The sequence below is a fragment of the Artemia sp. Qi Xiang Cuo genome, chromosome 1, assembly GCF_049724085.1.
Source record: "Artemia sp. Qi Xiang Cuo chromosome 1, ASM4972408v1, whole genome shotgun sequence".
In the NCBI taxonomy this organism is placed as follows: domain Eukaryota; kingdom Metazoa; phylum Arthropoda; class Branchiopoda; order Anostraca; family Artemiidae; genus Artemia; species Artemia sp. Qi Xiang Cuo.
In genome coordinates, this window is record NC_142794.1 from 5,583,518 (window position 1) to 5,599,085 (window position 15,568).

A 15,568-nucleotide genomic window follows, 5' to 3' on the forward strand; every position below is an offset into this window, starting at 1 on the left:
CGAAATTTGGACTTCACGGCTCTTATACACGGAGTAAACTATAGGCTTGTCTCCTTACAAATAGACAGTAAACCAAAAAGCAAGAATTGTTCCCCTGGGCATTTAATGGTATCGCAATAACAAATAAATTCCATAGGCTGAACACATTATGGAGATAAATACAACAGGCTGAACAAAGTCATAAGTCTTCTTAAGGGTACTGAGTAAACCAGCTTTTAATAATGCCCTAAATACTATGGTTCTTGGTAAAATTCTACTAGCACATTAGGGGGGTGGGGGTAAAATTCATGGTAAAGTTCTACGAAATCATATTATTGAGTTAGGACTAAAGTGAATACACCATTCAATGCCTTTTTTATGCTGATTACGAATATCATAAGCATTTCTATCAGAAATGAATTTCAGCCCCCCCCTATATATGCCTATTCAGGGTTAGGTTAGGTATAATCTATATAGGGGGGGGCCTGAAATTCATTTCCAATAGAAATGCTTATTATATTCATAATCAGCATAAAAAAAAGGCATTGAATGATATATTCACTTTAGTCCTAACTCAATAATATGATTGTGTAGAACTTTACCAATTTTATTTCTGATGTAAATGAGAGGTTAGTTTAAATTGCCCCCCCCCCCCCCCCGAATGTGCAAATATATACCCTGAATTGGTATTTATAGGGGTGGGGGCTAAAATTTATTTCCAACAAAAATGATTATTATATTCATAAAGAGCTTAAAAAAAGGCATCAAGTGGTATATTCACTTAGTTGTAACTCAATAATATGATTTGGTAAAAAACTTACCTTTTGAAGTAGGCCTACCTACCTCCACTCCTTCTCTCTCTAGAGGGCCCTGACCTTTGATGACCTTTAAAAATCTGTGTGTTATAAAAGCGAAACCTTTCAAAATAGATCTTCTGCTCAAATGAAGTACAACAAAATTGTTTTCAGCTTCACAACTTAGCTCAATATCAATTTATAAGGTTTTAAAGATATGCAAATACATTTTCTAAATTAAAAAACAAAACAAAAAACATTGATATGGCTTAAAATTCTACACAAATATCAGGAATTGCATTTACAGAACTAAAGCCAGAGAAAAAGAAACTGATAACTGAAAATTAAGGTAAAATGCTTTTCTCTCAAAATTTCAATAGGTAGGCCTATAGACCTGTCATGTAGGCAAATGTCAGGACCCTCTAAAGGGAGAAGGAGTGGAGGTAGGTACTTCAGAATACCTTCCTGGGACATACTTTTGCCTATAGATCTGTCCATGAAAGTTTCATTTTCCTAACCTAACCCCTTTCCAAGATAGCCAAAAGTAGCTAAAGTAGAATTTTACCATGGTTCTATATACCGCCTTTCATAAAAAGAGGTTCCAACCAAATCTGTTTGTTTTAAAAGCTTTAACATTTATTCTTGAAACAGCATGGTCCAGTAACAAGTTCCAGAATTTAATGGACCAATTTACAGAAAAACTTTCTTAACTTTCTAAACTTTAAAACTGTCTAAACTTTCTTAAAGCCCTTTTCTGGTACAATTTTAATGAGTTCTGCCTTAAAAAATAATGGCTGAACTGAAAGAAATCATTAGACAATAAATTATCAACACCTTTAACAATTTGAAATGTATTAACTAAATCTAATCTATCCCTCCTGAATTGCAGATATGGTAAGCCCAAACACCATAGCCATTGCTCATAAGGCAAATACTTCAAATAAGGAACAAATTTTGATGCCCATTTTTGGGTAAATATCTAGGTGGCAGGATAATTTAGCTAGGATGAAAGTAAAAACATCATTTGATGCCTTTTGTATGCTCTTTAATAATTCAATAATTGCTTCTGGGGCTAATTGTGTCTTGAGCCCTTAAAGGGGCCCCAAAGGTTTTTCATTTTGTAACCATTCAAAGAAGTTATTAACACTAGTTAAGTCATCAAAAAGTGGTTAAAAACATCACTAGTTTATAAATAAGTTTTTCAAGAGTAATATATTCCAAAAATATGTATTTGTAATAATTCTAACCTCATTTATTAGGCAACTCCAATATAAAAAATCTTGCTACTGTTTCAAGCTTGTCAAATGCCATCAACAAAAATAGCATTGAATTTTGTGATTTGAAACTTTGCCATCAACAGTTCAGGGTATATTCCAATTTAGGGTATATATTTACACATTAGGGAGGGGGGGTTAAATTTCATGGTAAACTTGCAGTGGGCCATATAATTTAGCTAGGATGAAAGTTAAAACATCATTTGATGCTTTTTTATGCTCTTTCATAATTCATATAAAATACCCTCAGGGCCCCTTTAACAGCTCAAGGGGCAATTAGCACCAGAAGTGATTATTTAATTATGAAAGAGCATAAAAAAAGGCATCATATGATCTTTTTACTTTCATCCTAGCTAAATTTTTTTGCCACCTAGATATTTACCCATTTTTGTAGCTACTTCTTCAATAAGCATGTGAATCAGATTTTCTTATTGGATACCACACAGATGTAAATATTCAACTATTGGTCATGTCATTGTCTTATACAGTGTGGTAAAGCTTTGCAGGTTAAACCTTCTAAATATTCTTTTGATACAAAGCAAACTGTTGTTTGCTTTATGCAATACAACTAATGCATGTTTATCAAATCTCAATTGGCTATTTAAAACAATACCAAGGTCCAAGGCTGTACCCAGAGGGGGGTTTGACCCCCCCCCCCAAAAAAAAAATATGTTTGACTCATAAGAACATAACAAAAATGGATATAAACAAATTTTGCATGCATTTTTTAGGTTTTTTTGTGTAAACCCTCCCAAAAAAAATTTTTGGGGTAAAACCCCCTCCAAAAAAAATCATGGGTACAGCCTTGCCAAGGTCCCTAATAGAATCAACAGAGCTTATCACTATATCACCAACTGAATAGCAGTATGCTACTGCATTCACTACATAGCATATTCCCTGGTTAATAATCATTGAAATTAAATTACACCAATTAACCAATATATTTAAATCTTCTTGTTGAATAGTCACATTAACTTTGGAAGATATGCCCCTGTAAAGCTTTACATCATCTGCAAACATTTTGATTTTGCTATGTTGAATTACCTGTGGCAAACCATTTATAACTATGCCAGGCCTCCTGCTAGATTTTTTGTGAAAATATTAACTTTTGACTGCATTTTTATCAACCAATTATGCACCTAAATTTATTATATGTGCACTTCATAAACTGTCTGTGGACACAAAAAGTGGCAGTTGGTGTTTTCATTACTGGTGCACATATTCTACTTTTTCTTTTCTTTTTTGTGAGTTCAGTTAAATGCTTTTAAATTGTATAAGAGTACAAAATACTTCACTCTACTTGTTTCTTTTGGCAAAATATGATGAAATTAAGGCTGACTTTTGTTTGTTTACCCTGATCTGTATGAGCTCAGCCTTTCTGTCTGCCTTATCTTCTTCACCCATATTCCAACTCAAAGCATCAATCACACTTTGTGCAAGGCTTATTTCTGCAAAGTCTTTGGTATCCATGGCTTTTTCCGCTTCTTTAAGAAGCCTTTCTGCTTCTTGTCTCTTCTCCTTTACAACTGGCTTCTTCTCAATTAAATCTTTTTCCAGGTGTTCAACGGTCTTCTTCTCAGATAACATTGTCTTTTTTTCTCTTCCTCTCTTGCCTTATTCTCTTCTTCTTTCCTTGGGCCTGTTCTCAAACTTCTGTACAGCATCAGAGACTAGCAGTCTAGTATTGAGCATTTTCACTTTCATCAATGATTTTTCCTTGAACATGATCCATCCTGACTGGGAAAAATCATATTCATTGTCAGCATTCCCATGTAACATGCAGAGAGCTTCTTTTGCTATCTTTGAAACAAGGGGATATTTTGTCTGTCCTTGATGGTTTTTCAGGCTAAAAACCAAGTTCCATAGAAAATCAATCCTCAATGAAATCATGTTCTTAGGCAAACCCAGTTCCACCTGGAGCAAGTTCCATTTATCACTGACAGGCTCAGTATTCACATGGAAAGGCATAAATTTCATTGATTTTCACAAAGTCACTTGTTCTTGTCTCAGGATTTGAATCACCCAGCTGCAGGCACTGGAAATGCTGAAGGGCAGTGATTTCTCTTCATTATGGTGGCAAGTGGCCAGGTAAGCAGCTCTGGCAATACTCCTGAAGTTCAGAGCATTGATTTTTTGTACTTTCAATTAGTATTCTTCCATGCTGTCACCACACACTACTTTATCAGATGGAAGAAAATCCCTACTTGAATGGGAGAGCACAGAATTTTTTTTTTCCTTCTGAATATCAGTCAAAGCACTTTGCTTGACAAAATGGCTGGCAGTCATCATTACTAGTCAACACACTTCATCATACAGAATGTAGATAAGTGGTTCTTCATGTTGAAACAACTCTGTGAAATGAGCAAATAGCTTTCCAAAAGCCATGACAAAGAGGACTAATGCTTTGGTTCTGGTACACTTGAAACTGCTAGATATCTCTTTGTATCCACTAGACTTCATGAATTCTGGTCTTTTCTTAGGAATAAGTCTCAGGAACTACTCATCAAGAGGACCCCATTGCTAATCAAGTCTCTCAGCTGAAACAATGAGGGCTAGCCATTTACTTGGCATATGTTTCAGAAAATGATGTGGAGGAAACTAGAGATTCTCCTGGATGATACAAAAGTCTTCTAAATGGGCAGGACAACCACTAAAGAAGTACAAAATTTGAATTGCAAAATTGGAAACTTTGGATCTGTGATAAGTCCAAACCTTTCAAAATAACATTGTGAACTATGTGTATGTTGTATATTATGCAAAACAAAACTGATCCCATGCAACTTCCCTGAGGGACTCTACTCAAAATGCTACACTGGTTAGATATTGCCTTGCCAATTCTAACATTCTGTGGCCTATCTGTGAGGAAATCTGTAATCCAAGCCATAGTTCTCAATCTAGTCCCATAATTTTGGCATTTTTTCAGCAGTAGAGGTATTGAAATCTGGTCAGATGCCTTACAAAAATCAATATGAACACAATCAAACTTATGAGCTAAGTCAGCCATCATTTGAAAATCATTGATTACTTCCATTAACTGAGTATTACCAAACCTATTTTTCCTAAAACCATATTGTGCTATATGCCAAAGGTCATTTTTATCAAAATAATTCTGGACCTGACCAACAATTACCTTTTCCATTATCCTACAAAAAACTTTATTGTCTAAATTATTTTTTTTAGTAGAACTTATATAGGATGAATTGCCAGTAAGCTCTCAATTTAGGGTCTTGTTCTATAATTGAGTGCATTTAAATTGTCACTGAAACTGAAATGTTTATTTCCATACCCTACTTTAGTAAAAATTATGTACAGTAAGATAGCCTAAGTGTTCTGTTCAAAAGGATATTGATTCAAACAAGAAGATGCATAAGTCTAAATATTCAGCTTAAAAGGAAGCATTTGTAAATTTTATTGCCATTTATCTGTTCTACTTGGCCAAGAATAGACGGCAAATTTTCCAATTAACCGACTAGTGAGATAGCCAATAAATAGGATACAAAACCAGTAGCCTATGCAATTGAGCAAAATTATGTAAAACTCAAACATTCACATCTTATAACCAAATAGGAATTGAGAAGATTTGTATATATCAATTTATAGCTAAAATTCTGACCTATGCATCAAAATGGTTGTTATTAAAATTATTTAAAAAAATAAAAATAAATGCATTTATTACCCATCAATTATAAAACAGATGGAGCACAACAAAAGACAAGAAAAAACGCAAAAACACTAATTCTTCTGAAACAAACAAAAAAAAATAACCAAACACAACAACCAACAGCTTATGCCAACTACTGCTGGAGAATCATAGCCCAGGGATGGGACTTAAGTGTCAAATTATATCGAGTAATCTGCGCTAGGATAGCTTCTTCAGGATTCATGATGCCGTACCGATGCGAAACATATCGATTGCTTGTCCATGGTGGTAAACGCAACAAAAACTTTGCATACTTGTAGTACACTGAACGCAATTTCAGTCTATCTTTAGCCGTAAATATACGCCAGAATGGGCTGAGGTACAAATAATGGGGCACAACCATAGCACTGTACACCCGGGCCAGCAGACGACGGTCAAACTTCCGCTTATTTGCCACAATACGGCTATACGTAAATGAAACCCGCTTCTGAAAATGAGAAAGCAGTAACCGCCGCGTCTCTAGTATTGACCGTCCAATAGGAAGGCCCAGATATACAATGCCACCGGCAGAGCCCAACAGTAGAAACACCAAGTGTGATGCTTCGACCAGCATCAGATTTCGAATTAAACAGCAGTACTTCAGACTTGTCGGCATTAAACTGAAGTCCAATCTGAGCATACTCTTGTTGTAGTAGAGTAAAATTATCTTCTAGTCCTTGCAGAAAGCGGCTCAGGTTCAGTACATCGTCCGCATAACCGATCACAGATAAATCAACACCGCGCAGAATGTAAGTCATAAGTGACTTCGATTGCGGCTTTACGATACTGTTATTAAATGCTGTCGGTGACGAAATGGCACCTTGTCTTACCCCCTTCTTTACCGGGAGAAGGGGATTACCATGCGGAGAAACAGCAACATCATTCAACAGGCTAGTGCACTCACTCGCTGGTAAAGGAAGTTTAAGTTCCGCTTTTAGATTTTCATACATGTCAGCCAGTGGGGCTAGAGAGCAGGGATCAACACCGGCCAAACCCATATCCAGTATAATCTCCTCGTGGAGAAGCGAATCAAACGCGCGCCTTACATCATGAGTGGCTAAAGCGATGCTTTCACCGCGGTCTTCTGCGTCAACTAAAGCGGATACTAAAGCAGAAAGAGCATGGCCGCATCCGAGGCGAGACTGAAAACCGAACTGATGGGCCTGAACTGTACATTTAGTACGAAGCTCCTCAATAATCAAATTTTCAAATATTTTACAAAAAACAGTTGAAACCGTTATTGGGCGAAAAGACGAACAATCGGAAGGAGGTTTATTTTTCTTTGGGATAGGAGTCAGACATCCAATTGAAAAAGACTCGGGCACAATTCCCAAATTAAATATCATTTGGTAAAGGAGGACCAAATGCTCAATAAACATACCCCCACACAACGACAAATGTTGTGCAGAAATCCCATCATATCCTCTAGACTTTTTTTCTTCAGTTTCCCAATTGCAGAAATAATCAGACTCTTTGTAATAATCGGTCCCGGACTAGATGCATGCTCAAAGAAATCTTGGAGTCTCGCTTTATAACTATTTTGAAGATGGGGATCCGGAGCAGAAAATTCTTTTTTATAATGCTCAATCCATGAAGAAAGTGGTATAAGAGACGGGGTTTGACTTGGCGCTTCTTTCACAAGACTAGACCACAGCTTATTAGGCCGCGACCGAACTTCTTCCGAACAAGACGAAATAATCAAATTCCGATGCAAAGAGAGCTGCTTTGCAAACTGACGTTTCGTATGGATGTACAGTTTTCTCAGCCACCCATCCCGCGGCTTATCTGCTTCAATCCAGACCGAGAGCCAAAATTTAGCAGAAAAGCAAGCATTGCGCAAGTTACTATTAGTTGACCAACCAGGCTCTTCGGTTCCAGATTTTACTCGCCTAATGGGTACCGCCGATTTTTATGCAAGGGATAAGGCATGAGTAAGTTCACTACAATATAGATTCAGCCGAATTCGAGAATCCCGCATATTCTGTTTTGAACTCCGCATTAATAAATCAAACGGTACGCGAATTTTCGCCAGAATATCATTACACGCATTCTGGAAGAGATCAGATGACGCCCTATCCCAATCACTAATATAAAACACAGATCGCTTTTTAGCAAACGGGATAAAAGAAGGACCGACATCATCAAACCGAGCACTAAAAAACAGAGGAAAATGATCTGACGTAAAACTAGAATCACTAACACCAACTTCCACAATAGTTACAGATCGCGTGTGACAAACTCGGTCTAAATTTGATGTGCTACCCGAATTATGGACGTAAGTAAAACTCTTATTCTTCGGCGCAACCAAGTAATCATCATCAAACAGACCGAAGATAATACTTGGCCGAACAGAATCACCAGAAGAATTAAGTGAGTCAGTTAGGTCACAATTAAAGTCACCAGTCACGATGCAGCATAAGCCCTGCTCATTTATTTTTCCCAAGCACTTAGATAAACGAGCGACACTAATGGCAAAAAGTCTCTCAGAACGGTCATCGCGATAGTTCGTGGGTAAGTATACATTCAGCACAACCACATTCTGGATTCTAACCGCTAAAAAGTCACTTGCTGAATCAAAGACAGAAGAAGTAAAACATGACTTCACGTACGTCGCTAGACCACCACAAGGCCGGCCATGAGACTGAGAGCGGCGCGCAGCAACCGAGAACACTTTGTGATTAGTTGATAGTTCCAAAAGGCTCAGGCTCAAAGTGTTTGCAAAATGTTCTTGAATACACACTATGTCACACTTCGATAAAAAGTCCTTCAAAAACACAGACCGACTTAACAGATTTCCATTTATATTCCACGAGGCAATCGCATAAGAGGCTAAGGGTCCTCGATTCATTTCTTCGCTGGGGTAGGTCTATTTGAAGGGCACCGAACACTGTAACATGTATGACCTCTTTTTTTGCATGTGATACAGAACATATCGTTGTTGCACTTATTGTCCTTACTAGATACGTGGTCAGTGCCACCGCAGCGGCCACAGATGGGAGATGCGGCGCAATCTGCCGCCACATGACCGAGTCCATGACAGGAGTAGCAACGTTTCGGTAGGAAATTAAATTCCTCGGCAGGCAGCTTCTCGTAGCCAACGCGGACGGAGTCCGCGAGAAAACGGTCTAGATTCTTTCTGGATTCAAAGTACACCTTGAATACTTTCGAATGTTCGTATTTTCCTATTTCCACTGCTTTTACGGCATTTGGGACAATAGTTTCAACATCCGTGTGGGACATACTATTTGGGACTCGTTTTAGAACTCCGATGAACAAGCGCTCCTTCAGTGACGCTGTAACCGTGGGTGTCCTAGACCTCATATTTTCCATAATCTTCTCTGCAGTCGCCTTCGACTTGACGTAGAGCTTCCAGTCCTGTTTAGTCTTGCGAAGTTCGCTAATGTCGTCAGAATTTGGACATAAACTATCCACGAAACCCTTACGAGCAATTGGGTTGTCTAGAGTCTCTGGTAGGTCTTTCAGTACAACGGCATAGGATGGCTTAGTACTGACATGAGCATGACCATTATTGATAGAGACACTGTTGATAGAAACTTCAGTAGTTGCAGACATACTCGGAACAGCGTAGCTTTGGGCTGAGACGAAATTCCGGAACTCTAGGCACAAGTCATTTACTTTGCGCGAAAGAGTCGCTGTAACTTCGCCAGGAATAGAGGGTACTTCATCCGGCTCATATATGACGAACTTCGGTAGCTGGACATTATTCTTATCACAGTAATCCAACACTTTCAGAATGTCCGCAAACGTATCCGCTTTCTTCTGCCTATCCGTTTGGCGGGTAGACATCTGTCCCTCGGACCAAATAAACTTCTTTGCCTCATTAATTTTCTCTTCAGGAAAAAATCCGCAACCAGTTTGGATAATGTCAGCAGACGTATTTCCTGTACTCCTTGCCCGTACAGCAAAATTTAAAACCGCATTCAGGACTAGTCGATCGGGCGGCATCTTCGTACGAAATGAAATACAGCTCGGCAACAAAGGAACCTAGGAACAAGGGAAGTGTAAGGACCCCCTCAACTGTTCCCCGCAATTTACGGGTAACTTAATACCGGCGGGTACAATACGTCGCTTGCGGGAGGTTCCTTCCCCTCGTCTGCTAGTTCCCAGTACACTTCTTACCGATAAAGAATCAAAAATAGCACAATATAAAATTGAAACTGTAGATGGCGTGCCAATCAACCCGAGAAAAAAGATGGCGCTGGTGAGAATACCCAGTGAAGAGGGCTTATTAAAATCAATTGGAGAAGGTCATACAAATACTAATTGACAAAAAAACTAATTTTAGAGTGTAAACAACAACAAGAAAAGACCTCAAAATAATTCAGAAACTTTATCCAAGTTACCAGCCAAGATGCAAACTCAGACACAACAGCCTTGAATATACTATAGATGGCGATTCTGCAATGAATCGCCATGATTTGAGATCAAACACTTGAAATTATCAGTTTATTGACTTACATACAAAGACCTCTTTTTGGAAATGCTAGTTGTCCTATTTTGATGTATATATCCTTTCAGTGTTTCAGTTTTATTCACATATTGACAGAAAGCTGATTGTCATCTAATTCTAAAAATGTAACTTTTATTGCTTGATGTTTATTCTATAAATCACAAATATTAAAAATAATTTTTTCTTTTTAATTGCTTATCAAAACAGAAACAACATTTTGAATTTATGCTGATAAATTATTTGTGAAAATTTCACCAAGAAGGCAGATAAAAGCTGGGGATCTTGTTACTACAATCACATTATATCTGCCATAGTAAAATAGGGGGAGGCTGAAAACCCACCTCTATTTTTCTGGAATGCCAAAGAAGAAGGGTCTTTCCCAAAAAGAGGTCTTTTACCCTAGATATAGCCTACCTTTAGAATTTAAATTTCATCCTGAATCCAAATATAACATTCATTCTGTGAGAAAGAGAAAACTCTTGAGTTGTAAATATGCATTAAATTCTCTGCAAGTCACTTTTCTTCAAATTGATTTGACAGTTTGTTAAAATATTCATTGCATCTTAGCTATCTCATTAGTGATATAATTAAAACATTTACCAAATAAACTTATATAAATGATGAACAAGCAGGGGTGGTAAACAGGGTTAGTCTAGCCTATTTCAAAAGAATTATTCTGCTGCATGTTTGCTAGTCTCAGATTAAATCCTTTGACTTTAAGACTATGTCCAAGATTACTACAGTTCAAAAGATTGGGCTCCACTATTTTTCAGCATTGTATGCTTGTCAAATTTTAAAGCTAATCACATTCTTATTCAGAAAATTTTGTAAATTCAATAGTAAGGCAATCCAGTTCTAGATGGCATAATAGAGATCTACAATGATTTAACTATTGAGAGGGTGATTGTCTGTCCAACTACTTGGTATCTTGCCCTTCTTACCAATATCATTAGTTAAGGTGTGCCAATAAACTTTGTGTCAAATATCCCCCACTAATGGTCAAATATACACCCTGAATTGTATATATAAAATGAAATTTCTAAATATTGAATTTGTTATTAAAGACATATAAGAAATGCATTGCATATATACAATTCAGGGTATATGTTTGACCATTAGGAGTTGGGAGGAGTTTATTGGCATGCCTTAAGGAATGATATTAATAAGTATTTTAGAGTGTTTTAAACTGGGTTTCAGTATTATATGCTGTTTCCTCATGGAGAGTATACAGCAATGATACCAAACTGTAGCTTAAATATAGCTATCTAAACTTTCATTCCACCATGAATAGAATGATAAAACACCCAAATTTTCACTTTATAGGTCAGGGGTAGATACAGAATTAATGCTTAGGGGCACTGATAAAAAATAGGCTCCCCCGTCAGTATGTTTTGCCTCTCCAACCCGGTAATTAGCACAATTGTGAACCTAATGATTGGATATGTGCACCTAAAGCCACCCCTTGGATCTGCTCCTGTTATAGGGTAATATATCTAGAACTCAGCCTAATCTTAGACAAATGTTTTGATTAAAATACATCTTTCATAAAAATAGACAGTAAGTCCCTAATCTTGAGTATGATATACATTGTTGGGTTTGGCTGATTGTTTAGACTGGGCTGGTTAGGATTGGCTGACTACTACCTTAATTATCTTAATTTGCACTTTGGAGCAAAACAAGGTCCATGCTGGATCTGTTCTGCTCTGCATACTATCCAAGATTTTTCTGTAATTTTATACTTCAGCAAAAGCTACCTTTAGCTAAACAGAATTGTATATACTGATACAAATTGGAAGTAATTGAACATTTAGAAGTGGTAAGATTAGGGCTCACAAATTTAATAGATAGCATATGACAGATAAAAGTCAGTGAGTCGAGGGAACAAATTAAAGAATACATTTTGCTGTCTCCTCTTCATTTTTGTCAATTGACACTGCTAGCCTAGTCTAGAACTTGCCTAGCTCTATTAGTCAGTAGACAGTTTATGAAAAACATTAAGGGGTTGGGAGGCAGAGCATACAAGACATAATTTTGATGTTGTATTATTACACTGTCATTTGAAATGCTTATACTGATAGAATTTGAAAATAATTGAATACTTGGAAGTGGTCAAAAATGACTCACAAATTTATGTGACAACAAAAAGACATTGGTGAGTTAAGGGAAACAAGTGAATTAGGTTGTTTTGCCACATTTTTAGAAGTAGAATGAAGCTTAAGAGTTGCCAAAAAAATGTTTTGTTTTTTACTCTTGATCCTCCAATAAAAGCCTTTATTTCTTGACCAAAGTGACCCGTTTTTTAGCTCTAAGATCTTACATCTTTCTGCAAAGATTATGGTTTTTTAACTCATCTTTGTTCTAAGATCTTAGAGCTCACTGATGTTAGCAAAAAGTGTGAAGACCGCCACTGTTTTACCATATAGAACAATAGGCCTGTTTTTTCACTCATCAATGTGCTAAGATCTTACATCTTTTGTCAGAAAACGCTTAAAAGTGAAATCTTTGAACAAAGATCTTACATCTTTGGCCGTTTTTGTGCAAACGTCTTTTGTCATTCTGCTCTGATCAGTGGTCTGAGAACAATAGCCCAAATTAGAATCCAGAAAATGTTTCAAAGCTCCTAACTTAAAAAAAGAAGCATGATTTGGATTCATATTAGTTTATCCACCTAACTCAGTGGCTTGTCAAGTAAGCTAAAAGCCCCTCTTTCCTAATTTTCCCTTTTTTATTTATTTTTATTTTTTTTTGTAGAGAAAGTGATTTTTGTTAAGGCTCAACCATCAAGGGGCCAGGTGTCATAAGATTTTATCTACAAGAGAAATAAAAATACTGTTAAAGTACATTTAGTTCAAATAAAAAAGTCTCTCAGACCAAACTTCAGGTTTGACTACCCCCTCTCCCTTTATCCAAGAATTTAGGAGTTTAGCCAGTAATTGATAGCACCTTAACCTTGCTGATTTTTTTCAACAGATATCTTAGTGCAAATGGAATAAATTTATACTACACACCTTTAATTGCTTAAGCAGACTCATTAGTTAGCTAGATCTTTCTACTACAATTTTTTCTCTTTAAGATAAAATTTCTAAGCTGAAGAATATCTCACAGAATACTCCATCGTAATGCTTTTACAAACTTTTCAATCCATTCTCTGTCAAACCTGATCTTTAATTTGGTAGTTTTCTGAATGGATATTGTCACATCACCTGAGTTGCTAGTCAATGGTATTAATTGCATGGTAAAGGGTATGCATTAACCTCAGCTTGAACTTGCTATGTAATCTTATGACTGAAATGAAAATATATTAAAAACCTATGAAGTTTTTTTTTTTTACAAGATACTAAAAATATGAAATAGACCATATCATGGTCTAAAAATTTATCTACTTAATGTGTCTCATTAATTTCCAGACCTGGGGGGGGGTAATAAAGATGGAATATTCAAATTTAAGACCTTCCATATCCAGATTCAATTACCAAGTAACTAATTATGCCCTGTATGTTTTTTTTGTTTTTTTTAGGGAAGGGGGATTGCTCTATGCTGGAGTATGAGAAAAGAGGGAAACTCAAATTTGAGACCATCCAGTCCTAGATTATATTAACATGTTTCTTTAGCAGTGAAATGCGGGGACTTTCAGCATTTATATTCTTTTTTTAATGAGAGGAAGATTGGTAGTTTGTTAGTTCTATTATAGAGATTCTCAGGGAAGTGATTATGTCCTACAATATGTTTTTGTTTGAGGGGGGGGGGGGCTGCTGCTTGTTGGATAGCTCTGCTGACTATTTTCAATTACCTTTTGATATCCTGCAAAATTTGGAAATTCAGCAATGTTTTCAAGCTTCAGATGATGACAAATAAGTACAGTATTTAGCAAGGGACACAGTGAAGGTTATCAGAGTTAGATATGCACAGATATGTTAGATATGTACTTGTATTATTCAATATGTACAACATATGTTTGATATGTAGTCTACAATATAATCTTGTTTCCATAAAATACACGTTTTCCAATATGAATGTCATGTTTTAATTTTTTGCTCCCCTTTTCCACTGTAGAAATGTATTTGGGTATTTTGCTACTTTCACAGATATTTTTTTTTCCTTTTAGAAGAATGACACCTCCTAGTCAAAAAGATGATGTTCGAGAGACATTCCACACTCTGCTAACAATGTCAAAATTGCTCAACACTGGTCTAACTCCTGATACTTTAGCTATAGCCATTAAGTTGTGTGAAAATGGAGTCAATCCTGAATTAGTGGCAAATATTATTAAAGATATTAGGAAAGCATCTAATGACAATAAGAAGTGATTCTCTCGTTGTTTATAATGTGTGAATTTTTTTTCCTATTCTTTTCAGACCTTTGTGTTAAAATCTGTCAGTGAAGATCTTTTGGGATTGGATGCTATTTTCATAGTTGAATGTGATGACAATATTTTTTTTTTCTGTATATATTAATTTTTTTGAATACTTCTAAAAAATAAACATAATTTTTGCAAAAGAGTAGGTATTAGTATCTACGGAAGGGTAGAAACGCGATGTATGTCAGGATCAACCAGGGTCAGTGACAGAATTTATGTTTGGAAGAGGGGCAGAAACAAAACTTGGGCTTCCCTTACATTATTTTTGCCCCTCCTTCCCTGTTCCTGGTGTAACATTGTAAATTGCCTTTTTGGAATGTTCTAGTTGAGAACATACTATTTGCAATGACTTTCCATTCAACCTTGTAAGCTCAAATTGCAACTCAAAGGCCATATGTTATAAGATATTGAGACACTAGATACATATCAAATGCCATCTAGTTTTGCGTTTCAATAATAAGTTAGTATAGTGGTAAACTAGGTAAAATAGATGGGAGAAGGGAAAAAATAAGGTAAAGATGCAGATAAATATGTTGTTTGGCTATCTTTTTTTGTCTACTAAAAATATTTTTTCAATTTCACAATTCAAGCAGCTGTTTGATGTCACTATTACCAAACATCAGCTTTAAAAATTAAGCACCCTTTTTCTGGATGCCCAAAAACATAAGTGAAAGATAGGTTTAGAGAAATAGGTTACGTTTCTGGATTCTTTGTTTCCTTATAAATATTTATTAGATCAATATTAAAAATATAATTATATATACAAATTATGCCCTGCCTGGAGCTGGAGTGTGCCATATTTGGTGTTCTGATCTTAGTGCATACTGGCTTGGTCAGAATATATGGTGTTCTGGTTGTAGTGCATACTGGCTTACTACTTGCTTGTGTAGCGAGTAGTGCCAATGCTGAGGATATTGAGGTGAAAATTTGAGGAAATGTTGAGGGGAAAGTTGAACTAAATCAGAACATACTATGTGCATACAGACTTTCAAAAGTGCGTATCCGCAATACCTT

General features: G+C 36.4%; 2 protein-coding genes across 7 annotated transcripts in view; both read left to right on the forward strand.

The window, feature by feature from the left end:
• Positions 1–15,568, forward strand: part of LOC148955943 (E3 ubiquitin-protein ligase ubr3-like) — a 230,048-nt gene that overhangs the window by 39,361 nt on the left and 175,119 nt on the right. The gene's annotated exons all lie outside the window — the stretch shown is intronic.
• Positions 2–14,742, forward strand: Mzt1 (Mitotic spindle organizing protein 1). 6 transcript variants are annotated; one of them, XM_089087478.1, is made up of 2 exons: positions 2–33; positions 14,303–14,741. In XM_089087478.1, the coding sequence occupies exon 2, from the start codon at positions 14,307–14,309 to the stop codon at positions 14,502–14,504; it is 198 nt and encodes a 65-aa protein (XP_088943604.1). In that variant the 5' UTR covers positions 2–33; positions 14,303–14,306; the 3' UTR covers positions 14,505–14,741. The 6 variants fall into 6 exon arrangements, with proteins under 6 accessions (XP_088943604.1, XP_088943459.1, XP_088943528.1 ...); XM_089087333.1 differs by having other exon boundaries at positions 12–79; XM_089087402.1 differs by having other exon boundaries at positions 27–108.